Raw genomic sequence first — 27,466 nt, 5'->3', positions numbered from 1 at the left:
CAGCGGGAAAAAGAGCGCAAAACTTGTATCACTGAGCAGCGGGAAAACATCTCCGGGTCAGATGGATCCAGATCTCTGTTGCTGATGAGAGGTCTGAATTTGGTGCAAGCAGCATGAACCGCATCAGGTAACTGGGAAGATGTACTGCGTATTCTTGTAGGTGTATATGTAATAAAGTGCTGGTTTCTGACCCGATCCTGGTTGTCCGGGGGGCCACGGATGTGCTCGTGGGTCTGTGGTAGATGATAATGATCCGCTTTATAGGGCAGTGGGGGGTACTCACACACGGGCGTTACAGAAGTTGTGCCTAAACTTCTTTGGCGCAACTCGGATCTGCAGCACACGCACGCCCCAGGGACCGCACAATGACATGCGCTGTGCGCGTCCGAAAGTTAGACACGAACAGGGCCGTGCTGCGATATTCTTGGTGTGAGTAGACAGGAGCCCGCTGCGTACACCAACGAATTTTCAGAGCGATTTTTTGGGGGGGGGGGGGGGGTTCAAAAATTGGATGGAAGAAAGGCTGCAGGAAAGTCGCCTTATTAACATTTTTTGGCTTAAAGGCCGGTTTAACACGAACATATTTGCGTGCGCAATGTGTAGAGAATAGAACCCATTGATGTCAATGGGATTCGCTCACTCACGCATATTATGGCGCACGCCTTTCGGTTGCACAAAAAGATAGAGCGTGATCTCTCTATTTGCGTATTTGCGCGCTAGAGGTCCCCAAAGAAATCAATGGAGGAGATGCGTGAAACACCGCGCCATTCCGCTGGAAAAAGAACACATCTGGAGCTCGTTAGATGGTGTGTGTGTCCTGTGCGCAAAAAAAAAAGTAAAATACGCCGAGGCGTGCGCAAAAAAGACCTTGTACATAAGCGCAAAAAAGGCGTGAAGCCGGCCTCAGGCACTTTCGGCTGCCGATGGCGCGTGGGTTCTCCTGATGATTTCAGGGCAGCCTGACACGTAGCGTCACTGCGCGAGCGCTAACAGCCCGTGTGTAATGGCGCTCTTAGGATCACGGCGGATTACCCATTGTTTTCAATGGGAGACCTCGCATCGCACCGCGTGCACCTCAAACGCCGTGCGGGAAAAATAGCTTGTGCGTATGATCCAATTCAGAAGTATGGGGTTCGTATTCGTGCGAGATTCTCACATCGCACAAGATTTCCGGCCGTGTGAAAGCGGTCTCAGAGACCATTGGAACGGGACGGAATTATTCGGCGCGGACATTTCTGCGTCACGATTATCACGTCTTTACTTCACAAGTGAAGGCTTCGCTTCCGCTGTTTTTTATTTCCTTCTGAGATCATGGAGAACAGTGACGTCACGGCCGGGAGGTGACGTCTGACAAGACACGTTTCTATTGGCTGTTGGACTCATGTGATCAAGTGGGCGGTGAAAGGCAGCTCCTAGGTAACGTCTGTCAACAATCCGTTGTCACGGTGACTGCTGGGAGGGAGCAGGCCGGCTGGGAGACGGTGAGAGATGGCGTCCTGCTGCAGGGAAACACAAGATACGGGGATGAGGGACGGGACGCACGTAAATCCAGCGCCAAAATCAGCAGGACACCTGCGAATTCTGATGCCAAATTGAAAGTGACTTAAAACCTGCCTGCAATACCGCATCAAAATCCGCACTGAGACCGCATTCACACGGGCAAGAATGGCGCGCAAGTTTTGTGCGTTGCACGAATATGAACTTTTGAAAGGGCTTATTCACATGAGTGACGCCGCGAGGATAAAAATCGCTGCACGTTCTACCTGTGGGCGTTCCTCACCCATTGCCTTCAGTGGGACCCATAAAGACGTCGCGCAGCGTTCACGTACCGTGCGATGCGATGTTTCCCACTGAAATCAATGGGAAACACTTGCGATCCGCTGACGCTTGTAAGTGATATCGCGCTCGCCGTGCGAATGTCACCTAAGTCCTGCAGATTTTGCTGTGGAATTCCACGGCTGCGGATTCGGCAGCGCAATTCCGTCCCGCTTGAACGGTCCCTAGAGGACCAGGAAGAATCCAGTGCTGGGGTAGAGCACATGAGGAGATTGTATCTTCAGGGTGCGGCCGCTGTCACACGAGCGTACGGGAGTTCACACGCGTATTCGCAAAATGTTTGTTATATTTTGGCGTAATTTATTGTACTTTATGGGCATGCAAAAAATAATAAATGCGACCATGCAATGGAAATGTGCAGGAAAATAAGGCGCGCTGCGTTGGTTTTTTTTTACGGTGACACAGTTGTGCGTGCAATATATGCGCTTGTGAACGAACCCATTGAAATCAAAGGCTTCTATTTCCTGCGTATTGCGCACGAAAATCGCACATATTGAACTAATTACACTAATTGTCCATTTCAATAAATGGGAGCAGGGTTCCTTTTTTTTGCGCATGATTTGCCGCGCACAAAACGGACAGTAAAACACACACATGCGCACAAATATGCAGCTGCAATGCATGCGTAAATGCGCTTACGCCTGTACAACATCGGCCTCGGGCCGTATCTACTTGGACAGCTGCAATATCACTCGGAGAAGCACAGACCAACGTTGGGCTCCTCCTTCCCGCGGTCGCTTCGCCTTTATCATGCATATTCACTGCAGATTCTTACGGCTCCCATAGACTTGCATGTAATACGGACTAAAGTAGGACAGGCTGCGACTTTTCCATCTCGCAGCATCATACCAAGAAAAAAAAAAAAATCGCACGTGCAAAAAAGACCCATTTAAATGAATGAGTTTCGTTGTCTTGTAAGTTTTGTGCGTCTCACAAAACACAGAATTCGCACGAGAAAATCGCCCATGTAAATACGGCCCACGAAGACTTGAAAATCGGACAGAAATCGACAGCACATGGACAGGCGCAACTTATTAATCGCCCTTTTGCAACTTATTAATTGCAACTTATGCGTGCGCCCTAAGGCCAGATTCACACGGACAAATTGGTGCGCGCAAAATATATGCCCAAAGAACACGCAGAGGATACAACCCATTGATTCGTTCATATTTCCATATTTGCAAACACGTTTTGGTTGCGGAAAAAAAAAATCAGCATGCTCTATTTTCTGCATATTTGCACCATAGATGAAGAGTCCGGCACAAATACGCAGGAAAACATCGTATTCGCTGCATATTTCTGCGCCATTTCAATGAGCGCGTCTTCATTCTTTTTTGCGTGCACAAATTCGCGGTGATTTTCAATCATGCAGCGTATTTACGTAACCGAAATGTGCTTTCGCCTGTGTAAACGAACACTAATAGTGCCCCCCATAGTGGCCCCAATAGTAATAGTGCCCCCCATAGTGGCCACAACAGTAATAGTGCCCCCCATAGTGGCCACAACAGTAACAGGGTCCCCCATAGTGGCCCCAATAGTAATAGTGCCCCTCATAGTGGCCCCAATAGTAATAGTGCCCCCCATAGTGGCCCCAATAGTAATAGTGCCCCCCATAGTGGCCACAACAGTAACAGGGTCCCCCATAGTGTCCCCAATAGTAATAGTGCCCCCCATAGTGGCCCCAATAGTAATAGTGCCCCCCATAGTGGCCCCAATAGTAATAGTGCCCCCCATAGTGGCCACAACAGTAACAGGGTCCCCCATAGTGGCCCCAATAGTAATAGTGCCCCCCATAGTGGCCCCAATAGTAATAGTGCCCCTCATAGTGGCCACAACGGTAACAGGGTCCCCCATAGTGGTCCCAGTACTAATAAGTGTCCCCTATAGTAGTCCCAGTAGTAATAGCGACCTCCCTATTGACCTCAGGCCGCTCAGCATTCCTACAGGTATCCCACTCACCCAGCCTACAGCTCCGACGGCAGCAGTGCAGTCTCTGAACGCTGACCTCTCTCTTCGGTGTCCGTACTGTGTACAGGACGTCACACAAAGACACCGGAGGGGTGGGGGGAGAAGTCCGCGGTCGACCACACTGCCGCTGCTGGACCGGAGCTGCAGGTTGGTGAGTGGAATGCTACATGGCTGGCGGGCCACATAAAATGGGGCAGCGGGTCTTGTGTTTGACACGTGTGATTAGATTGTGTTCACAACACTGCACCGCCTGCCGTTAAAGAGCTACTATAGACAACGGGTAGATGAGTCGGTTAGCCGACCAGTAGAGTCAAGCCGGCCGTGAGATGCTTAATATAGTCAGACAGCACATAAACTGCCGCACCGTAAGTTACTGTTCAGACTCAGAGAGTACTAAATCCACCAGAGATTGTACGATCAGGGGACCCTTCAGATGAATGTATGGGTGTCTTTGTTGCATCATCCCTCGCAGTCGGCCATCATTAGACTCTTCGCGAACTCTACGTACTCAAGCGTTTATAGCAGAGTTTATCATACCTCATCCTGACCTCACATTGTGATCATTTTCAGGCATTTTTAACCACTGCTAGTAAAGCAGCCCTATATTACGTCACGATGGCAGCCACAAGTAACAAGCCGGGCCTTAAGAAGGTGATTGGTCAAGGAGATCTCAAGAAGATGGATCCCATGCAAAGAGCGAGACACATGGCTTATGAACAGCCCAGCAAGTCCATAGCCGCGTCCTTGCTCATGACTCAGAACCGACTGAAGGAGCATGCGCTGAGATCCATCCCAGATCTCCAAAAGCAGGTCCTAGACCATGAAGAAGAGAGACAGAAGAAGGTAGTGGGGCAACTAAAAGCCGCAGAAGCTCGCAACCGTATACGCCTGATGAGAATTCGCTATCAGTGGATGAAGGTAAGTCACTTACTAAATGTCCCATCAGGTCTTCAGTGGTTTCTTATGTTTATCCACTTCCCTACTGTATAAACATGGGCTGAAAGGGGTTGTGCCAAGATGGCATACCCTGTTTGGACGCCCTGTTAGGGCACATGATTATCATAGAATCATGGTTCTGAGGAGCAGCTCCTGTTATGGTGGATCTCCTGTCCTCTTATTACAAGACCACCATTCCTGTCCTGGTCAGGCTGGCCACAGTTTTGTGCGCAAGTTCAGCTCTTTGTTGGGGATGTCAAGAGTGGGACTCGAGGTGATCGGGTAATTACCCCAAGCCCGACATTCTCAAAGGGATTGTGCATCTCCACACAACCTTTCTAAGGCCCTTTCACATGAATTAATAATGGGGCAGGCACAATCATATGAACGGTTGCTTACCTGAACATTGGCATATGACTGTGTATCAGCCGACCAATGAGGGAATGCTTGTTCATTGGCTGCTTGCATCGTTTATAAAGATGCTCACTGTCAGCTGCACAACACCCCATATAAACGAGGCTATGCTGCCAACAAGTGTTACACTGCATTTGGAGAGTCTTCAGACCCTTCCAATTTTTTTTACATTTTGTTATGTTGTGGCCTTGTGTTCCCCATCCTTCTGCACTCAGTACCCCATAATGACAAAGTGACAATAGGCTGGTATAAGGAGGGGTGTTGTGTCTCCTTAAGGAGAGCACCCAAAAAGTGTGTGGAGACACCTAGGGGGTGAGTGGGTCGGGAGATGGTATAGTCTGTCTCCAAGGAGAGCACCCGAAAGGCATGTGGGGACACACAAAAGGTGAGTAAGGAGACTTTAAGGACATGCAGCTTCTCTGGGTAATTTATGCAAATAAGGAAGATGGTGGCGCTCCAGAGGTATTTTTTCATCTTCCTGATTTGAACAGAATGATAGAAATTTTTGTCAACTTTTAAAGAATGAAAAACGGACATTTTTGCATTTACATAAGTATTTACACCCTTTGATATGACACTTGGCATTTAGTTCCGGGCCTCTGATTTCTCTAGTTCATATTTGAGATGTTTCTCTTGGTTGGAATCACCTGTGGGAAATTCAGCTAATTGGACATCATTTTAAAAGATCCCCTTGTCAATATAGGGTTTCACTGCTCACAATGCATATCAGAGCCAAAACCAAGCCATGCGGAGGACAGACCTGCCCTGAAAGTTCCCAAGAGCCCAGCGGCCCCCATAATACTTACATGGAAGAACCACCAGGACTCTTCCTAGAGTCGCCGTCCCACCAAACTAAGTGATCGGGGGAGAAGTAATCAAGAACCCAATGATCACTCTGGCTGAGCTCCAAAGATCCTGTGTGCAGATGGAAGAAACTTCCAGAAAGTCGACCATCACTGCAGTCTCCACCATTATGGCAGAGCAGCCAGAGAGAAGCCTCCTCGGTAAGAGACATGAAAGCCGCCTATAGTTTACAAAAAGAGTTGGAGTTGGTCGAGCGATGGAGATGGAGGAGAGATGGGCTGCTGCTCCTGCTAGAGCTCAACCATGGCAGAGGCCCTCTTTATAGAAGTTTGCCCTTTTGGGGTTTTGGAACCCAGGACATGCTGAGAACACGTGGGTGTGAGAGCGCAAGAACCGCATGTTCCTATTCAGAAACCGCAAGTCATGAGAGAGCAGTGAGTGACCGCCTGATGTTAACCACAAGTGTGAAAAAGTTCTAGAGTCCGTCCATTTGAGAGACTTTCATCCAAGAGAGAGATCCAACAGATAACTGAGACTGTGGATGTACATACCTTGGGAAACCCGAACTGCACGAGTGAAGGGAAAACAGGCGAGGAATGTAAGCCTATTACTAATAATAATTTAATACCGCACCAGTTGCTTCATACAAGTTGTTCTTCTGTCGATTGAAAAAGACGTTGAAGTAAAAGAACAAGACCGAATTTTCCCAGTTCAAGTTGGGTAATCCGCCGCTGATTCAGGAACGTTGGCGCCACGGTGACAAAACAGGAACTTAAGGTAACCCAGGTTACTAAACATGATCTCCCCTGGTTAGTAAAGAGGTCTGGTTCTTAGCCAGCCCTTGGGAGGAGACAGTAGAGCCCCGTGACAGGTTGCTACATTGTTTACCCCGCTGTCTCCTCGGCTGAGGGCCTGCTCCTTGGATACTGCACAAGATGGAACTTTTTGGCCTCATTTCTAAGCATTATGTCTGGGGAAAACTAGGCACCGCTCATCACCTGCCCAATACCATCCCTACAGTGCAGCCTGGTGGTGGAGCATCATGCTGGGGGAGGGGAGACTGGTCAGGGTGCATGAAAACCAGGTGCCGCTCGTCACCTGCCCAATACCATCCCTACAGTGAAGCCTGGTGGTGAGCATCATGCTGGGGTACAGGGAGAAACTGTCAGAGCTGATGGAAAGCTGAATGAAGCAAAGTACAGAGATAATGAACACCTGATCCAGAACCCAAGGGACCTCAGACTGGGCAGAAGGGTCACCTTCCAACAAGACAATGACCCTAAGCACACGGCCAAGACAGCACAGGAGGGGCTGAGGGACAACTCTATGGATGTCCTTGAGTGACCCAACCAGAGCCCTGAACCCAATGCAACTTCTCTGGAAAGACCTGACATCGCTGTCCACAGACGGCCCCCATCCAACCTGACAGAGGGCAGAAAATTCCCAAATCTATGGGTGCAAAGCTTGTGGCATCAAACCCAAGAAAACTGAAAGATGTAATACTGATCATTCATCCCCATACAACGGCTGCATGTGAATGGCTTGAGTGCTGATTGACATGCTATTTAGTAATTAGTGCCCATTATAAAGGGGAAGGTATCGACACATGTGCAGGAGCCCTTACTTAAAGGGAAAATTTTCCTGGTAGAGGGAGTCCGGTAGGTTCACACCAGCCATGGCGAAGGGTGATAGAGGGTAATCTGGGCTGGTGGTCCTTCACTGTATGGGGTCCATAGTGATTACAGACATGTGACTTGTCTATAGCCCAGGGATTAGACATCGCTCCGACAGATGCAGGCAGCGCCGGTCACGTAAGGCCTCTCCCCTATATACATAAACACACGGTAACGCGCGTCCGCAGAGAATGTCGGAGTTCTTCTTCTCTTTCCGCAGCTTATATCACATTCTGCACTTGTGATTTCCCGAGAGCTCTCAGGGCTTTTAGTTATACGCTCAGCAATTACATCTCAGCCGATCTATAAATGCAGTTCTCAGGCGCAGTCAGTGGAAGTGGCGTTCTCACCTCCAAGCAAAAGTCTGGATTTACCAAATTATGTCTTATTATCGAAGGAGCAGAGCTCAGGCCTCTTCATTGTGTACTGGGCACAGCGCCATAATCATGCCTCCTAACTGCTGGGCACTGAAAAGGGGGATGACTCTTCTGATGTGCTGTGGAATATTTGGGACACGCCTCTTTTTACAATGAGCCACACCCTTTGTGTCATCTCACAGTAATAGTGCTCCTCAGTGACCCCCCACCACATAATAATATGGTCTATTAGTGACCCCCTCAATTATAATGCCCTCGTATGTCTCTCTCAGTAATAATGCCCCATCTGCTCCCACTCAGTAATAGTGCCACCCCATGCCACCCCCAGGAGTAATGTCTCTGCATGCCCCTTCAGTCATAATACCCCCATGTGTCCTTCCAAGTAATAATGTCCCCATATGCCTCACTCAGTAATAGTGCCCCTGCATGCCCCCCTCAGGTATAAAGCCCCTACATGCCACCATAAATAATTAAGCTCCCACATGCCGCCATCAGTACTATTACCCCCACATATATCTCCACAGTAATAATGCACCTGCATACCCCATTAGTAATAGTACCCCATGTGTTCTTCTACAGTAATAATGCCCCCATATGCCCCACTCAGTAATAGTGCCCCTACATGCCCCCCTCAGTAATAATACTCCCATACATAGGCGTAGCGTCAGGGGTCGCAGCGGCGACCCGGCCCCTGCGCTCAGGGGGCCCTGAGGCAGCACTCCGCCATACCCATATGCACATTTAGTGCATTAATGGCTGGCCGTTCTGTCTGCAGCAAGATTCCCCTCACGCGGCGGGCAGAACGGTCAGACTGAGAGGAAGAAGGGAAGAGCAGGGGGGAGGAGAAGGGAGGAAGCCACAGGGGCCAGCAGGGCACCGTGATCATGTGATCATGTGCTGTCCCCTGTTTCCTGCAGAACGGAAACTGCTAAGTCTGCCTCTCCTGCTGCTGTCACATGGAGGAGAAGTGGTCTGGGCCCCGGCCTAAGTGTATATATGTGTGTGTGTCTATCTGTCTGTCTGTCTGTCTCCTCTAGCTCTCAACTATCTATCTATCTATGCATGTATCTATCTATTTATCTATGTATCTCATATCTATCTATCCCATATCTATCTTCTACCTATCCCATATCTATCTACCTTCTGTCTATCCCATATCTCTGTCTATCTATCAATCTATCTATCTAATATCTCTCTATCTATCCCATATCTATCTATATATCTATCTATCTCATATCTGTCCATCTATCTATTTCCTATCTATCTATCCATCCATCTATCGCATATCTATATCATATCTATCTCATATCTATCTATGTATCTATCTCCTATCTATCTATCTATCTCCTATCTATCTATCTATCTCATATCTATCTCATATCTATCCATCTATCTATCTATCCCATATCTATCTGTGGCTTATCTATCTCATATCTATCTATCTATCCCATATCTATCTATCTATCCCATATCTATCTATCTATCTATCTATCTATCTATCTCTCTCTCTCTCTCTGGTATAAGTTATACATCTCCCTGGATTTACTGTATATAATTTCACACTTTACACACAATTTAAAAAACGCATCTAAACCACATGCAGTTTTTAATAGTGTCTGCAGCTCCTTAATAACGTATGCAGTCTTTAAATACTGCCTGCAGGTTTTTTATGTGTTTTTCTTAATTGTGGTTCTAAAGTACAACGAAAACATGACCCCCCCTAAGGCCGCTCTCACACGTGTTCAGAAAACGCAGCTTGAAATTGTCGCATTTTTACTGGAATTTCGAGCAGCGTTTTTGAACACAGGTTACAGCGTTTGACAGCGCTTTTTAATGCACCCCATCATTGTGATGGGTGAGAAGTTGTGTTAAAAACCACGAAAACGCAAAAATAGAACAGACAGCTCTCGAAAATCACAGCTTTAGAAACACCGTGTTCGAGCACAGATTAGAGTAAGCTCATTAAAATCTATGGGAGTGTTGTACCGCGGTTAGTACGGCAGTTGGTACACCGCGCTAATAGCGGTAAAAAGCAGTGTGTGTGAGAGTGGCCTGCGGGGCTACAAACGAATTTTCATGTTTGGAAAGATTACGCCAAGGGGCAGATCATATATGCAGCACGATATAGGTATGGGTGCGGGGGAGTGTGGGGTGGAGGCCCAAGGGGAGGCCACCGAGCTGAACTTTTGGCCCCGGGCCCCTGAGCCCTTAGGTACGCCCCCGCTCCCACATGTTTCTCCTCAGTAATAATGTCCCCATATGCCCCCCTCAGTTATAATGCCCCTACATGCCCCCCTCAGTAATAACGCTCCTGCATGCCCTTACCCGTACTATTACCCCCACATGTCCCTCCTCAGTAATAAAGCCTCCACATGTCCCTCCACATGTCAGCCCCACCAGTAATGTCCCCTTTTATGCAGTAAAATTAAAAGCAGTCTATTTACACCCCTTTCACCCACCCTCCACCGCTTCGGTCCCCGGATCACTTCTGGGTAGCGTGATTACTGTATCCGGCCTCAGCAGTGGTACAGGGGAGGCCAGTGATTGGCTGCAGAAATCACATGCTAGATGCCACATGATCACACTTGAGTAAGGTATTGATCACAAGTGAATAAGGTATAGGAGCAGCAGGGGGTGAGCGAAAGGGGTGAACATAGAACTGCTTTTTAGTTTACTCTATTCCAGGCTGCACAGGCGTATGTCTGCCCCTGCACGACATCAGATGGGAAAGCCCCAAAGAACCAGAACGGTCCCACCATGATGGTTAGGAAACATGCTGTACGTTGTATAGTGGCAGTGCCAGGTATTGCAGCTTAGTGCTCTCCACTTAAATGCAACTCAGCTACAGAAAGATCATGTGACCAATAAACGTGACATCACATCATGAAGAAGAGGCGCAGCGCCAATGTAATATGGAGCATTAATAGGATGATTATGATCTTCCTGGTTCTCCTTAGCGTCATGTCTGGAGAGCAACCAATGCTATTGCGACGGGCTGTAGGCATGTTGTCAGCGCCCTTCTTACATGGTCATATCATTATTTTTTTTACTTCTTTAGGACCAAACAAATTTTTTAACACCTTCACGTCCTGAGCGTACAGGGTTTGCATGGAGTGGGATCGGTGGCTGATCCCACTTCATGCACGGCTGGTGCTGTCTTTCTTTGACAGCTGACACCCACCCACAACAGCTGTGATCAGCGTGAATGCTGATCGCAGCTTTTAACCCTTTAAGTGTCTTGATCGGTTTTTGGGGGTCCCGAACAGCGCCCCTTCCCCTCATGCAATGAGATCACAAGGTGCTGAAGGCCCCCAGGACTGCTGTGACTGATTGCGTATTAAGCCGTGCCTGTGGTATGGCTTCATAAACAGCCTGTTAGAGTGCAGTATAATGTAATACTATGGTATTACACTACATGATACTCTATGAGCAATAAAATGATCACAAGTTTTAGTCCCCTGTGAAGACTGCAAGAAAAAAGTAAGAATAGGTAAAAAAAAAAGTTTTATAAATTTTCAAAAAGAATCAAAGTAAAACAAACATTTTTCGCATATTTCGAATTAAAAAAAAATCAAAATAAGACAAAAACATATTCGTTATAAGTCCGATCTATCAGAGCAACGCATTATTTGTCCCGCACGGTGAGTGTTGTCTGAAAAAAACGACACAACGCCAGAATTGGGCTCTTTTGGTCTCCTCGTCTACAAGAAAAGATTTATTAAAAACGGTCCAAAATGGTCTCAATAGAAACTACAGGACGTCCAGCAAAAAACAAGTCCTGGTGCAACGATGTTGACGTAAAAATAAAAGTTATGCTGGCAGAAAATTATCTGATTTTCTTCAAAAGATATTTTTTAGAAGTAGTGCAGCAAAACAAAAACGGGAAAAAAATTGGTATCTGACCCCAAAATACGGATATCATGTCATTTTTGCTGCAGTATGTACGCCATAGAAATAGCCACCACCACCACCAAAAAAAGTCGGAATTGCTTTTTTCCCATTTCACTCGCGTCCTTTAGGGGTTCAACAGGCAAATTACTACTTTGGGGATCTAGATAGTCAGGTTAAGTCCCCAAACAAAGATGTTCTGCAGCAGCAGCCGTAGCATTCCTACAACAATACTCTGTATGAAGAAGAGCACGTCCAGAATCAACTTTCTTCTTAAAAAACTTTACACCTTCGAATCATGAAAGTTGACTGTCTTCTAACGATTAGCGCCGGCGGCGTCCTCCAGCACAGAGCGGCATTGTCTGAACCGTATCTCCTGAAACATCTGGAATGTCTTCTACATTTCCTCACAAAATCCCTGTTTGGTTATTTTTAGATCCCTAAATTGAGAAGGCCGCCCCCCTCCCCCCCTCCCCAGCTTTTATCCTCATCCATCCCATGTCACATGCGCCAAAAATACCTCCCTGAGCCGGGTCAGGAATGTGTCAGGGGCGGCGTGTAACCCAGCGTCAGGCCTGGCAGGATGCCCACAGGGCCCAAGGCATGGGGGTTGGGGAATCCTGACAGAAAGGTATGATCTGCCTTCAGGGGGGCAGTAATAAAGTGCAAATACACTCATTGTCAGACCAACCCCTCCCCTAGAAGTTGTGGGATGGATGACACTTCCTCTGTGAGATTGTAATGTTGTTATAAGTGATTACAATATCAGAGCAAAAGCATCATTTATTATGGAGAACCGACCCCTTGTAGGGAGGCTCTAGTACCCTGTTGTACTGCCTCTAGCTTGGATACAAGATGTGATACGGGAGGCATGGAGGCTCTAGTACCCTGTTGTACCTCCTCTAGCTTGGATAAAGGATGTGATACGGGGAGCATGGAGGCTCCAGTACCCTGTTGTATTGCCTCTAGCTTGGATACAAGATGTGATACGGGAGGCATGGAGGCTCTAGTACCCTGTTGTACCGCCTCTAGCTTGGATACAATATGTGATGCGGGTGGGCATGGAGGCTCTAGTACCCTGTTGTACCGCCTCCAGCTAGATACAAGATGTGATACAGGTGGGCATGGAGGCTCTAGTACCCTGTTGTACCACCTCTAGCTTGGATACAAGATGTGATACAGGCAGGCATGGAGGCTCTAGTGCCCTGTTGTACTGCCTCTAGCTTGGATACAAGATGTGATATGGGGGGCAAGAAGGCTCTAGTACCCTGTTGTACTGCCTCTAACTTGGATACAAGATGTGATACAAGCAGGCATGGAGGCTCTAGTGCCCTGTTGTACCGCCTCTAGCTTGGATACAAGATGTGATATGGGTGGGCATGGAGGCTCTAATACCCTGTTGTACTGCCTCTAACTTGGATACAAGATGTGATACAAGCAGGCATGGAGGCTCTAGTGCCCTGTTGTACCGCCTCTAGCTTGGATACAAGATGTGATACGGGGAGCATGAAGGCTCTAGTACCCTGTTGTACCACCTCTAGCTTGGATACAATATGTACAATATGTGATAGAGGCGAGCAGGGAGACCTTAGTACCCTATTGTACCACCTCTAGCTTGGATACAAGATGTGATACGGGTGGGCATGGAGGCTCTAATACCCTGTTGTACCGCCTCTAGCTTGGATACAAGATGTGATATGGGGGGCAAGGAGGCTCTAGTACCCTGTTGTACCGCCTCTAGTTTGGATACAAAATGTGATACAGGTGAGCATGGAGACTCTAGTACCCTGTAGTACCACCTCTAGCTTGGATACAAGATGTTATACAGGTGAGCATGGAGGCTCTAGTACCCTGTTGTACCGCCTCTAGCTTGGATACAAGATGTGATACGGGGAGCATGGAGGCTCTAGTACCCTGTTGTACCACCTATAGCTTGGATACAATATGTGATGCGGGTGGGCATGGAGGCTCTAGTACCCTGTTGTACTGCCTCTAGCTTGGATACAAGATGTGATATGGGGGGCAAGAAGGCTCTAGTACCCTGTTGTACTGCCTCTAACTTGGATACAAGATGTGATACAAGCAGGCATGGAGGCTCTAGTGCCCTGTTGTACTGCCTCTAGCTTGGATACAAGATGTGATATGGGGGGCAAGAAGGCTCTAGTACCCTGTTGTACTGCCTCTAACTTGGATACAAGATGTGATACAAGCAGGCATGGAGGCTCTAGTGCCCTGTTGTACTGCCTCTAGCTTGGATACAAGATGTGATATGGGGGGCAAGAAGGCTCTAGTACCCTGTTGTACTGCCTCTAACTTGGATACAAGATGTGATACAAGCAGGCATGGAGGCTCTAGTGCCCTGTTGTACCGCCTCTAGCTTGGATACAAGATGTGATATGGGTGAGCATGGAGGCTCTAGTACCCTGTAGTACCGCCTCTAGCTTGGATACAAGATGTGATACGGGGAGCATGAAGGCTCTAGTACCCAGTTGTACCACCTCTAGCTTGGATACAATATGTACAATATGTGATAGAGGCGAGCAGGGAGACCTCAGTACCCTATTGTACCACCTCTAGCTTGGATACAAGATGTGATACGGGTGGGCATGGAGGCTCTAATACCCTGTTGTACCGCCTCTAGCTTGGATACAAGATGTGATATGGGGGGCAAGGAGGCTCTAGTACCCTGTTGTACCACCTCTAGTTTGGATACAAAATGTGATACGGGGGGCATGGAGGCTCTAGTACCCTGTAGTCCCGCCTCTAGCTTGGATACAAGATGTTATACAGGTGAGCATGGAGGCTCTAGTACCCTGTAGTACCGCCTCTAGCTAAGATACAAGATGTGATACGGGGAGCATGGAGGCTCTAGTACCCTGTTGTACCACCTCTACCTTGGATACAAGATGTGATACAGGTGAACATGGGGGCTCTAGTACCCTGTTGTACCTCCTCTAGCTTGGATAAAAGATGTGATACGGGGAGCATGGAGGCTCTAGTACCCTGTTGTACCGCCTCTAGCTTGGATACAAGATGTGATACGGGGAGCATGGAGGCTCTAGTACCCTGTTGTACCACCTCTAGCTTGGATACAATATGTACAATATGTGATAGAGGCGAGCAGGGAGACCTTAGTACCCTATTGTACCACCTCTAGCTTGGATACAATATGTGATGCGGGTGGGCATGGAGGCTCTAGTACCCTGTTGTACTGCCTCTAGCTTGGATACAAGATGTGATATGGGGGGCAAGAAGGCTCTAGTACCCTGTTGTACTGCCTCTAACTTGGATACAAGATGTGATACAAGCAGGCATGGAGGCTCTAGTGCCCTGTTGTACCGCCTCTAGCTTGGATACAAGATGTGATATGGGGGGCAAGAAGGCTCTAGTACCCTGTTGTACTGCCTCTAACTTGGATACAAGATGTGATACAAGCAGGCATGGAGGCTCTAGTGCCCTGTTGTACTGCCTCTAGCTTGGATACAAGATGTGATATGGGGGGCAAGAAGGCTCTAGTACCCTGTTGTACTGCCTCTAACTTGGATACAAGATGTGATACAAGCAGGCATGGAGGCTCTAGTGCCCTGTTGTACCGCCTCTAGCTTGGATACAAGATGTGATACAAGCAGGCATGGAGGCTCTAGTGCCCTGTTGTACCGCCTCTAGCTTGGATACAAGATGTGATATGGGTGAGCATGGAGGCTCTAGTACCCTGTAGTACCGCCTCTAGCTTGGATACAAGATGTGATACGGGGAGCATGAAGGCTCTAGTACCCTGTTGTACCACCTCTAGCTTGGATACAATATGTACAATATGTGATAGAGGCGAGCAGGGAGACCTTAGTACCCTATTGTACCACCTCTAGCTTGGATACAAGATGTGATACGGGTGGGCATGGAGGCTCTAGTACCCTGTTGTACCGCATCTTGGATACAAGATGTGATACGGGTGGGCATGGAGGCTCTAGTACCCTGTTGTACTGCCTCTAACTTGGATACAAAGCAGTATAAAGAAAAAGACCCCCACGCTCCGAGACCAGGAACTCCGTGACATAAATTAAATGACTTTTATTGCGACGCGTTTCAACGGTACACAGCCGTCTTTCTCAAGCATTACATACATAATAAAATACACACCTTTATATACATAAATGAATCAATCCTTACTCACTACACCCGGCTCGGATAGACGCCGCGTCCCGGCGCCATCTTGAAACCACGTGGAGTGATCCAGCATACAATCCACGTGATGATGAACACGTCATCTATTTCATTCATAAAACAAACCTTTTCACCACTGTTATAATCTCTATTAAAACCAAATCACATGGTCAAAAATTGATCTTGCTCCATAAAGTTGTATATCAAACAACATATCATAATTATCAATAGATCATTATCTCTATTATATTCAAAAATTCCTTTTCATTATATACTATCAAAATATGGTTGTAAACATTTGTAGACTCAAACCCTAAATCTATTAAATAATGAATATATACAAAAACAATAATAAATAATGTATTTTCAAATAGACCCTCTATATGGATAAATAAAAATAAATAAATAAATAAATAAATCTAATTATATAAATATAGGTAGCATATTGTATCTAAGCAATCATATTCTAATTATACCCTATAAAAATTAATGAATATATTGTCATCATATAAAATACTCTATAAAATTAATATAATAAATATATTATCTCCCAAATATTCTATCAATAATAAATCCAATGTTTTCCCTTATTATATATTTATTTCAGGAGAGAGAAGAGAGAGAGAAAGAGAAAAAAAAAAAAAAAAGAAAAAAAAAAAGAAATTAAAAAAAAAAATTTAAAATAAAATATAAAAAAATTAAAAAAAAGAAAAATTATTAACTTGGATACAAGATTTGATACAAGCAGGCATGGAGGCTCTAGTACCCTGTAGTACCGCCTCTAGCTTGGATACAAGATGTGATATGGGGAGCATGAAGGCTCTAGTACCCTGTTGTACCACCTCTAGCTTGGATACAATATGTACAATATGTGATAGAGGCGAGCAGGGAGACCTTAGTACCCTATTGTACCACCTCTAGCTTGGATACAAGATGTGATACGGGTGGGCATGGAGGCTCTAATACCCTGTTGTACCGCCTCTAGCTTGGATACAAGATGTGATATGGGGGGCAAGGAGGCTCTAGTACCCTGTTGTACTGCCTCTAACTTGGATACAAGATGTGATACAAGCAGGCATGGAGGCTCTAGTGCCCTGTTGTATCGCCTATAGCTTGGATACAAGATGTGATACGGGTGGGCATGGAGGCTCTAGTACCCTGTTGTACCACCTCTAGCTTGGATACAAGATGTGATACAGGTGAACATGGGGGCTCTAGTACCCTGTTGTACCGCCTCTAGCTTGGATACAAGATGTGATACGGGTGGGCATGGAGGCTCTAGTACCCTGTTGTACTGCCTCTAGCTTGGATACAAGATGTGATACAGGTGAGCATGGGGGCTCTAGTACCCTGTTGTACCACCTCTAGCTTGGATACAAGATGTGATACGGGTGGGCATGGAGGCTCTAGTACCCTGTTGTACTGCCTCTAACTTGGATACAAGATGTGATACAAGCGGGCATGGAGGATCTAGTACCCTGTTGTACCTCCTCTAGCTTGGAAACAAGATGTGATACAGGTGAGCATGGAGGCTCTAGTACCCTGTTCTACCGCCTCTAGCTTGGATACAAGATGTGATACAGGTGAGCATGGGGGCTCTAGTACCCTGTTGTACCGCCTCTAGCTTAGATACAAGATGTGATACGGGTGGGCATGGAGGCTCTAGTACCCTGTTGTACTGCCTCTAACTTGGATACAATATGTGATACAGGTGAGCATGGAGGCTCTAGTACCCTGTTGTACCGCCTCTAGTTTGGATACAAAATGTGATACAGGTGAGCATGGCGGCTCTAGTACCCTGTTGTATCGCCTCTAGCTTGGATACAAGATGTGATACGGGTGGGCATGGAGGCTCTAGTACCCTGTTGTACTGCCTCTAACTTGGATACAAGATGTGATACGGGTGGGCATGGAGGCTCTAGTACCCTGTTGTACCACCTCTAGCTTGGATACAAGATGTGATACAGGTGAACATGGGGGCTCTAGTACCCTGTTGTACCGCCTCTAGCTTGGATACAAGATGTGATACGGGTGGGCATGGAGGCTCTAGTACCCTGTTGTACTGCCTCTAGCTTGGATACAAGATGTGATACAGGTGAGCATGGGGGCTCTAGTACCCTGTTGTACCACCTCTAGCTTGGATACAAGATGTGATACGGGTGGGCATGGAGGCTCTAGTACCCTGTTGTACTGCCTCTAACTTGGATACAAGATGTGATACAAGCGGGCATGGAGGATCTAGTACCCTGTTGTACCTCCTCTAGCTTGGAAACAAGATGTGATACAAGCGGGCATGGAGGATCTAGTACCCTGTTCTACCGCCTCTAGCTTGGATACAAGATGTGATACAGGTGAGCATGGGGGCTCTAGTACCCTGTTGTACCGCCTCTAGCTTAGATACAAGATGTGATACGGGTGGGCATGGAGGCTCTAGTACCCTGTTGTACTGCCTCTAACTTGGATACAATATGTGATACAGGTGAGCATGGAGGCTCTAGTACCCTGTTGTACCGCCTCTAGTTTGGATACAAAATGTGATACAGGTGAGCATGGCGGCTCTAGTACCCTGTTGTACCGCCTCTAGCTTGGATACAAGATGTGATATGGGGGGCAAGGAGGCTCTAGTACCCTATATTGGCTAAAGTATTGGCTCCCCTACCAATCCTGGTGATGTGTGAGCATTAGGTATAAAGGAGAGGATCACACAGGAGATCCCAGTACAGAAACCATCAGATGCCCCCAGGTGTAGAGCTGACAACGGGGTCTGGTGGGGGGATGTCACCAGGTGTAGAGCTGACAATGGGGTCTGGTGGGGGAATGTCACCAGGTGTAGAGCTGACAACGGGGTCTTGTGGGGGGATGTCACCAGGTGTAGAGCTGACAATGGGGTCTGGTGGGGGAATGTCACCAGGTGTAGAGCTGACAATGGGGTCTGGTGGGGGAATGTCACCAGGTGTAGAGCTGACAAAGGGGTCTGGTGGTTGAATGTCACCAGGTGTAGAGCTGACAAAGGGGTCTGGTGGTTGAATGTCACCAGGTGTAGAGCTGACAATGGGGTCTGGTGGGGGAATTTCACCAGGTGTAGAGCTGACAACGGGGTCTGGTGGGGGAATGTCACCAGGTGTAGAGCCGACAACGGGATCTGGCAGTGAAATGTCGCTAACCAATCCGTACAGGACATCACAGCGCTTTTTGGACCTTGCAGAGTCCACTGTTGGCCATGTTATTGGGAGATGGAGACCATCCGGTGTTTGCGGTGCCGCCACGTTCAAGAAGACTTCTTAAACTGACAGAAAGTGGAGAACGAAACCCTGTACAAGCTGTGAAGACATCACACACATTGTCTGCTCTCGCTCAGGAGGTCTGACAGGCCATTGGAACATCCATTAGTACGAGAACCATCCGTAGGGAACGGCATGTGAAGGGTTACCATGGACGAGCAGCTGCACACAACATCACAGGAGTGATGGAACAGCGGCGCCTGTGACCAGGCTTGAAGCGACGGACTGTAAGTGAGCGACGGCACGCAGTGTTAAGAAGCAGAACGTCTGCAAACTTCACTGGCCGGCCCAAAGTCTTGTTCTCATTCCCATCGAGCATATTTGGGATGAATTAGAACGTCATATCCGTGAATGCCCATCATTCCCCACATCATTATCTGAACCTTTCCTTGAGGAATGGAGGGTTACTGTAGTTAGCGAGGCCAAAGGCGGCCCAAGACCGTATCGAAAAATGTGAATAAAATCAAATTTCGTCACCTTCTATGTGCTCTCCCAGTACCATACCTGCCAACCATCCCAGATTCTGTGGGACAGTCGCAAATTTGAGACGCTGTCTCGCAGTCCTGGGCAGCAAGTGGCATTTCCCGCCCACCATAACCCTCCCTGACATGTACAAAAAAAATTATGCTCATTGTGCTTCTTTGCTGTGCACACTCCGTGCCTTCCGATCCCACTGATCTTCCTGCAGCCATTCACGTGCTGCTACAATTCCTGAGCTCAGAGGCAGCGGAGAAGGAGAGGTGCCTAGAGTATCTAATGGGGGTCACTATTACTACTTTAAGGACAATGGGGGTCACTATTCCTGCTAGGGCTGCTAACAAGGGCACTTTTACTACAGAGGCCGCTAACAGAGGCACTATTATTAATGCCGCAGCTAACAGAGGACACCATTACTACTGTGGCCACTGAAAGGAGCACTATTACTAATGGGGCTAACAGGGGCCACTAACGGGGGCTCTATTACTATTGGGGCTGCTAATGGGGGCATTATTATTACTGGGGCCGCTATGAGGATCACTATTACTATTGTGGCTGCTAACAGGGACACTATTACTACTTGGGCCACTATGGGGGTCACCATTACTGGTGGGACTGCTAACGGCCACTATTACTACTACGGCTACCATGGGGGTCACTGTTACTGCTGGGGCTGCTAACAAGGCCACTATTACTATGGGGGTTACCATTACTATTGGGACTGCTAACGGGGACACTATTACTACTGGGGCTTCTATGGGGCTGGTAACGGGGACACTATCACTACTGGGGCCTCTATGGGTGGTCACTATTTCTACTGGTGCCACTAATTGGGGTGGTATTCCTACTGGGGCTACTAACAGGGCACTATTAATATTGGGTCTGCTAACAGGGCCACTGTTACTATTGGGGCCACTATGGGATTTACTATTACTATTGAGGCTACTAACAAGGCACTATTACTATTGGGGCTGCTAACGGGGACACTACTACCGCTGAGGTCACTAACGGGGGCACTAGTTCTACTAGAGCTGCTAAGGCTGTATTTACCTGTCCGATAGCGAGATCCTTGGGTGCAACTCACATTGCACAGCACACAGACACCCCATCCAAGTCCTATGTGAGGGGGTCACTGAAGGGCAATATTATGAGATGCAGAGGGGTGTGGTTTAGCATCAAAGGGGGGGGGGGTGGCCGGTCATATAAAGTTGCATGCTGCTATATTTGTCCCTTTTTCACTGCTCAAAGGTTGTGAGGTATGCCAATACTTGTGCCAACATAGTGTGTGTGGGCACCATGCAGCATCCCTCATGTAACGTGTCACTGTACAGTTAGTAACAATGTAACACTTTGTGTACAGGCTCAGGAAGTAAAGTACCTCGTCTCCAGCCAGCCAACCGCCCGGGACGCCATCAGACTGGAGGTACTCCTGCCACCCGGGCCACCTGTAGACAAGTCCCGTGACCCCTTACATTGGCTACAGGTGAGCTTGTAGACCATCCACTTAAGGTGGCATGATCTGTTAGTGTGCAGAGTCATACAAAGTCGGGTGCAAATCATTGTCACCCAGAGACATGTTAGCCTTTTACTATCAAGCTTGGCCCTAACAACCAATCAGGTTGAATCAGACAACCCAAACAACCAATCAGGTTGCTGGAATTGTGAATCAGAACCAATGAGGTTGCTGGAATTGGTCCATAGTACTGAGCTTGAGAGTAAAAGGCTAATATGCCACCCAGAGACATCAAGGTGCGAGGAACGAGATGCTCCGTCCTCTATTCCTGGCTGGTCTGTGCAAGGTGGTCTGGATACACTGAATGGCCCCTTATATTAGAGACCTGTTCTGACCAGCTGACAGGAGGGGTCATCGATAAAGGGCTGGGTACTCTACTAAATGGGCCAGGAGCTTTAATAAATGAGCCTGGGGCTGTGATAAAGGGCCCGGGATTCTAATAAGTGGATTGTGGGCTCTAATAAAGGGTCAGAAGCTCTGATAAATGGGCCAGGAGCTCTAATAAAGGGTCAAGGGCTTTACAAAATGGGCTAAGAGCTCAAATTAATCTAAGAAATGGGATAAGAGCTCAAGTATATGGCCCAGAGGTCTAATAAAGGGCTCATATATATATGAGAGAGGGGAGAGATCAGCATTACATGCCATGAGCGCCTCCATCAGTGATTCTCCACCTGTGGCCGAGCTCTGTATATTAAGAGGAGGAGCTTTATATATTAGAGGGAGGATGAGAGCTCTATATATTAGAGGGAAGCTCTGTCTATTAGGAAGAAGAGGAGCTCGGTATATTAGGAGGAGAAGTAACTCTGTATATTAGGGGGAGGGGGAGAGCTCTGTGTATTACCCTGTTTCCCAGAAAATAAGACCTACCCTGATTTGTTTTGGATTTTTGGAGAGGCTTGAAATATACGCCCTACCCTAAAAATAAGCCTTAGCTGCATTACATTAAACAAAAGGAATACTTACCTAGCAGGCTCGGTCCGGGTCCTCCTGCTGCTGTCCAGAGCTCCATCATACGTCCTGCAGTCCTCGTTCAAACCAAGAAGATCACTTCCTGGTTATGGGATTCATAAATCCCACCTCCAGGAAGCGATGGCTCTGATTGGCTGAGTGGCACTGGAAAAGCTATCAATGCAGCACTCAATGAACCAATGTGATTTGGTTCATTGAGCATTGCATTGATTGGCTGAGCATCGGTCAAAGAACCAGTCACAGCCATCACATTATGGAGGCGGGATTTATGAATTGGCCAATCAATGCCGCAGCTCAGCACATCGGCGCTCCAGAGAGCAGAAGCAGGGACCTGGACTGAGCCTGCTAGGTAAGTTTAAGACATCCCCTGAAAATAAGACCTAGTGCCCTGATGGGGCAAAAAATAATATAAGACAGGGGGGAACACGGTAGGCGGCAGGGGAGCTCTGTATATTAGGGTGGGAGAGCTCTGTCTGTTAGGAGAAGGGGGATCTCTGTGAATTAGGAGGAGGGAGAGCTTTGTATATTAGGAGGAGGGGGAGAGCTCTGTTTATTAGGAGGAGGGGGCACTCTGTCTATTAGGAGGAGGGCGAGTTCTGTCTAGTAGGGGGAGCTCTGTGTATTAGGAGGGGGGAGATCTGTATATTAGGAGGAGGGGGAGCTGTGTATACTAGGAGGAGAGGGGAGCTCTGTGTATTAGGTGGAGGATGTGCTCTGTATATTAGGAGGAGGGAGAGCTCTGTATATTAGGGGAAGGGGAACTCTGCCTATTATGAGGAGGGGAGCTCTCTGAATTAGGAGGAGAGGGGAGCTCTGTCTATTAAGAGGAGGGTGAGCACTGTATATTAGTAGCAGGAAGATCTCTGTATATTAGGGGGAGCTCTGTCTATTAGGAGGAGTGGGAGCACAGTGTATTAGAAGGGGGAGCTCTCTATATTAGGGAGAGCTCTGTGAATTAGGAGGAGAAGGGAGATCTCTGTGAATTAGGAGGAGGGAGAGCTCTGTCTATTAGGGGGATGGAAAGTTCTGTCTATTAGGGGGATGGAGAGCTCTGTCTATTAGGAGGAGGAAGAGCGCTGTCTATTAGGAGGAGACAGAGCACTGTCTATTAGGGGGAGGGAGAGCTTTGTCTATTAGGAGGAGAGAGAGCTCTGTCTATTAGGAGGAGGGGAGAGCTCTGTCTAATAGGAGGGGTGAGAGCTCCGTCTATTAGGAGAATGGTGAGCTCTGTATATTAGTAGGATGAGGTGCTCTGTCTATTAGGAGGGGGAGCTGTATCTTGTTAGGAGGGGAAACTCTGTATATTAGGAGGAGGGGGAGCTCTGTGTATTAAGAGGGGAGGGAGCTCTGTGTATTAGGAGGAGGGGCAACTCTGTATATTAGTAGGAGGGGGTTATCTGTCCAATAAGAGGAGAGTGAGCTCTGTATATTAGTAGGATGAGGTGCTCTGTCTATTAGGAGGGGGAGCTTTATCTGTTAGGAGGGGAAACTCTGTATATTAGGAGGAGGGGTAGCTCTGTATATAACGAGGAGAGGGAACTCTGTATATTAGTAGGGTGGGGTGCTCTGTCTATTAGGAGGGGGAACTCTGTATATTAAAATGATTTTGAACTCTGTCTATTAGGAAAAGGGGGAGCTCTGTATATTAGGAGGAGGGGTGCTTTGTATATTAGGAGGAGTGGAGCTCTATATATTAGGGGGAGGTGACTCTGTATATTAGGAGAGGGAAGAGCATTGCATATTAGGAGGAGGGAGAGCTCTGTATATTAGGAGGAGGTGGAGTCTGTATATTTAGAGGAGTGGAGAGCTCTGTATATTAGGAGGGAGGGGGGCTTTGTATATTAGGAGGGGGAGAGCTCTGTATATTAGGAGGAGGGAAGTCTGTATATTTAGAGGAGTGGAGAGCTCTGTATATTAGGAGAAGGGGAGTCTGTATATTTAGAGGAGTGGAGAGCTCTGTATAATAGGAGGAGGGGGAGCTCTATATATTAGAGAGCTCTGTCTATTAGGGGAAAATATGTTTATTAAGGTAAGGGGAAGCTCTGTATATTAGGAATAGGGGGATCTCAGTTTATTAGGTGGAGCTCTATATTTTATGAGGAGGGGAGAGAGCTCTGTATATTGGCAGGGGGAGAGATCCGTATTTTTGGAGGTGGGAGACCTCTATATTAGTAGCGGGGGAGCTCTGTATATTAGTAGCAGGGGGAGCTCTGTATATTAGTGGGAGGGGGAGCTCTGTATATTAGTGGGAGGGGAGCTCTGTATATTAGTGGGAGGGGAAGCTCTGTATGTTAGTGGGAGGGGGAGCTCTGTATATTAGTGGGAGGGGAGCTCTATGTATTAGTGGGAGGGGAGCTCTGTATATTAGTGGGAGGGGAGCTCTGTATATTAGTGGGAGGGGAGCTCTGTATATTAGTGGGAGGGGAAGCTCTGTATATTAGTGGGAGGGGGAGCTCTGTATATTAGTGGGAGGGGAAGCTCTGTATATTAGTGGGAGGGGAGCTCTGTATATTAGGAGGCAGACAGCTCTGTATATTAGCATGAGGCGGAGATTTGTATATTAGTGGGAGGGGAAGCTCTGTATATTAGTGGGAGGGGGAGCTCTGTATATTAGTGGGAGGGGAAGCTCTGTATATTAGTGGGAGGGGAGCTCTATGTATTAGGAGGCAGACAGCTCTGTATATTAGCATGAGGCGGAGATTTGTATATTAGGAGGAGGTAGATGAGAACTCCCTATGCTGACTATTGTGCTGTGTTCTTTTACAGAGGGACCGAGTAGAGCGGCTCCTGGAGGATGATGAAGGACTGATGACTCTCCGCATTCCCTGAGTCCGCTCGTCCTGCAGCACCGCAGTGTCATCCAGTCTGCAGCCATCTTGTTTTGTCCTGTACCACCCGTCGCCGGTCATTATACAAAGCGGCAGCTAATGAACCCCATTTATTGTATAACAAGGCGTCATATATACAGATAACAAGCCACCCCAGTATAATGCCAGATGAATCATTATAGATTAACCCCCTCAGTGCCACCCGTTTTCTGTACGATTTCACGGGAAAACAAACTGAAACCTTTTAGGGCTCCTGCACACTTGCGTTTTTCTTGCGCATTTCTTTCACATGATATCACTGCGTTGTTTTCACGCGATTGTCAATGGGACTTTATAATGTACAAACGCATCGCTAGTTGGTGGTTTACAATTTTGGTGCGATGCGTTTTTAACATTAGAAAGTCCCACTGACAATCACGTGAAAAAACCGTGCAAGAAAAAAGCAAGAGTGCCGGAGCCCTGAGGGGAGAAAAATAACAAAACTAAAGTAATGTGTTTGTATAAGTGTGCACACCCTCTTATATCAGGGGTGCGGTTGTGTTCAGGATCAGCCAATCACGTCACCTCCTGATAACTAGTAGTCTGCACTCCGCTGCCGTTACTTACAGGGATTCCGGGCCCCCATATAAAGTTCGGCTCTTCTAGGATTTTCCTGACATTTTCTTAGTTGGTCGGTAAAGATCTTCCAGAACATCACAGGGGTCTGATTGTTGGAAGGAGTCAGTCAGGAGGAGGGGGCCAAAACATCTCCAAGACATTACATGTACCATGGAGGACAGGGGAGACCGTCAGCAAGAAGGGGATTAATGACCCAATAGTGACATCACCAAGAACTGGACGGCCCTCAGAAATGGATGAAGACCAGAAGAACATTGGTCCAGGAGGCCCAGAGGCCAATAGGAACATTAAAGGAGCTGCAGGAGTTTCTGGCAGTCCTTGTTGTGTAGTGCATGTGACAACCGTCTCCCGTATTCTTCATATGTCCGGGCTGTCGGGGGGGGAAACGGAAGACTTTAACAAAGAACATCCAAGCCCGGCCATATTTCACCAAAACCTCCATCCCGTCTGCCAGAAGTCTGTGGGGAGCGTGTTCTATCTGATGAGACCAAGGGGGAGCTTGTTGACCGTTACCATCACCAGAAGACCCCCAGACTCACTGTGACGATGGTGGGAGCAGCATTATGTGGGGGGCTCACAATCTAATAGATTTGGAACACTTTTGCAAGAAAGAGTGCGCAAAGATTGCCAAGTCAAGATGTGCCGTGCTGATAGAGACTATGAGTCAAATAGAAAAAAGTTTGTTTGTCTCAGCTTCTCACATGGGGCCTCCAGCTGCCTGATGCAGACCCTCCGCTGAGCTCAGACTTAGGCCTTATGCACACGGCCGTGACGGGATCTGCAAGCGGAATACAACAGCGGAGTCCGTCACGGCGCCCCCCAAAGGCCCCATACTTACTTCCGGATCCACTGCGTGAAGTCCTGCATGGAGCTCCGGCGGCGTCACATGATGCGGCCGGCGGGGCGCGTATTCACGCTATACTTCCTCTGTGCTACAGCGGAACTATAGCGTGATGGGCGGCTTCCATTGACTACAATGGAAGCCGTCCGCACGTACTCCCACGGCAAAGGACGTGCGGCGGGTAATTCCACAGCATGTACATTGAGCTATTAGGTTCAATAGAATCTAATGGCTGCAGTGGGAATTAGGCCTTAGGGCTCCAGCTTCAGCAGGGCAAGCAATGTGCAACTAAAGTTTCAGTAAAAGTCCTGTCTCTGTTTTAAAAGTAACGTTAATAAAGATCATCACCCCACGTGAAGCCGACTTGTACTGAAGCGTTTGTCGCACATGCTGATGGACGCTGACCGAGAAGGCCTGAATGTTGTCACAGTCAGAGGGCGCATCAACAACCATCGATGACTGCAGCGTGCTTTCCAATCAATCTGAAAGGATTCACCTTTGTTGGATTTTTAACATGACAAAACCCTGGGGTGTGGATAGTTATAAGGGTAACTCTGGGCATCAGCGCCACCTACTGCTTCACTCTGTAATGACAGCTTGGTCTTCCTGTACTTGTGATGTATAGAGAAAGACGTTCTCCAGTAAGAGATCTGCAGTGCTTGAAACCAGCTAACCAGTGTCAGCAATATGGGAGATATGGTACATGATCTATAGTTGTATCGTATCACTGCCTGCAGATATGAGGCATATCCGCAAGATCCACTACATATCTAATATACACTGAACGGCCCTTTAATTAGCCCTCCCCATCCAGCAGCATGCTGAACCGCAGCAATTTATTGTTGTGTAGATTCCACTAGGTGATTAAATCGTTCTGCAGGA

The 27,466-nt window shown here is 47.6% G+C and overlaps 1 protein-coding gene across 1 annotated transcript; it reads left to right on the top strand.

Moving 5' to 3' along the window:
• The first annotated feature begins 1,417 nt into the window (after positions 1–1,417).
• Positions 1,418–26,942, top strand: LKAAEAR1 (LKAAEAR motif containing 1). Its single transcript, XM_066586862.1, has 4 exons — positions 1,418–1,481; positions 4,375–4,722; positions 21,176–21,298; positions 25,064–26,942. The coding sequence occupies exons 2-4, from the start codon at positions 4,420–4,422 to the stop codon at positions 25,124–25,126; spliced, it is 489 nt and encodes a 162-aa protein (XP_066442959.1). The 5' UTR covers positions 1,418–1,481; positions 4,375–4,419; the 3' UTR covers positions 25,127–26,942.
• Positions 26,943–27,466: the final 524 nt, after the last annotated feature.

Source organism: Eleutherodactylus coqui, chromosome 13 (assembly GCF_035609145.1).
Source record: "Eleutherodactylus coqui strain aEleCoq1 chromosome 13, aEleCoq1.hap1, whole genome shotgun sequence".
NCBI classification, from domain to species: Eukaryota; Metazoa; Chordata; class Amphibia; order Anura; family Eleutherodactylidae; genus Eleutherodactylus; species Eleutherodactylus coqui.
This window is presented reverse-complemented; position numbering and strand designations above follow the sequence as displayed.

Bases quoted from the DNA above. Each gene is read 5' to 3' on its own strand.
- LKAAEAR1 (XM_066586862.1), top strand. From the start codon at position 4,420: ATGGCAGCCACAAGTAACAAGCCGGGCCTTAAGAAGGTGATTGGTCAA. The intron at 4,723-21,175 runs GTAAGTCACTTA...CTTTGTGTACAG, and splicing joins TTCGCTATCAGTGGATGAAG to GCTCAGGAAGTAAAGTACCT. The intron at 21,299-25,063 runs GTGAGCTTGTAG...GTTCTTTTACAG, and splicing joins ACCCCTTACATTGGCTACAG to AGGGACCGAGTAGAGCGGCT.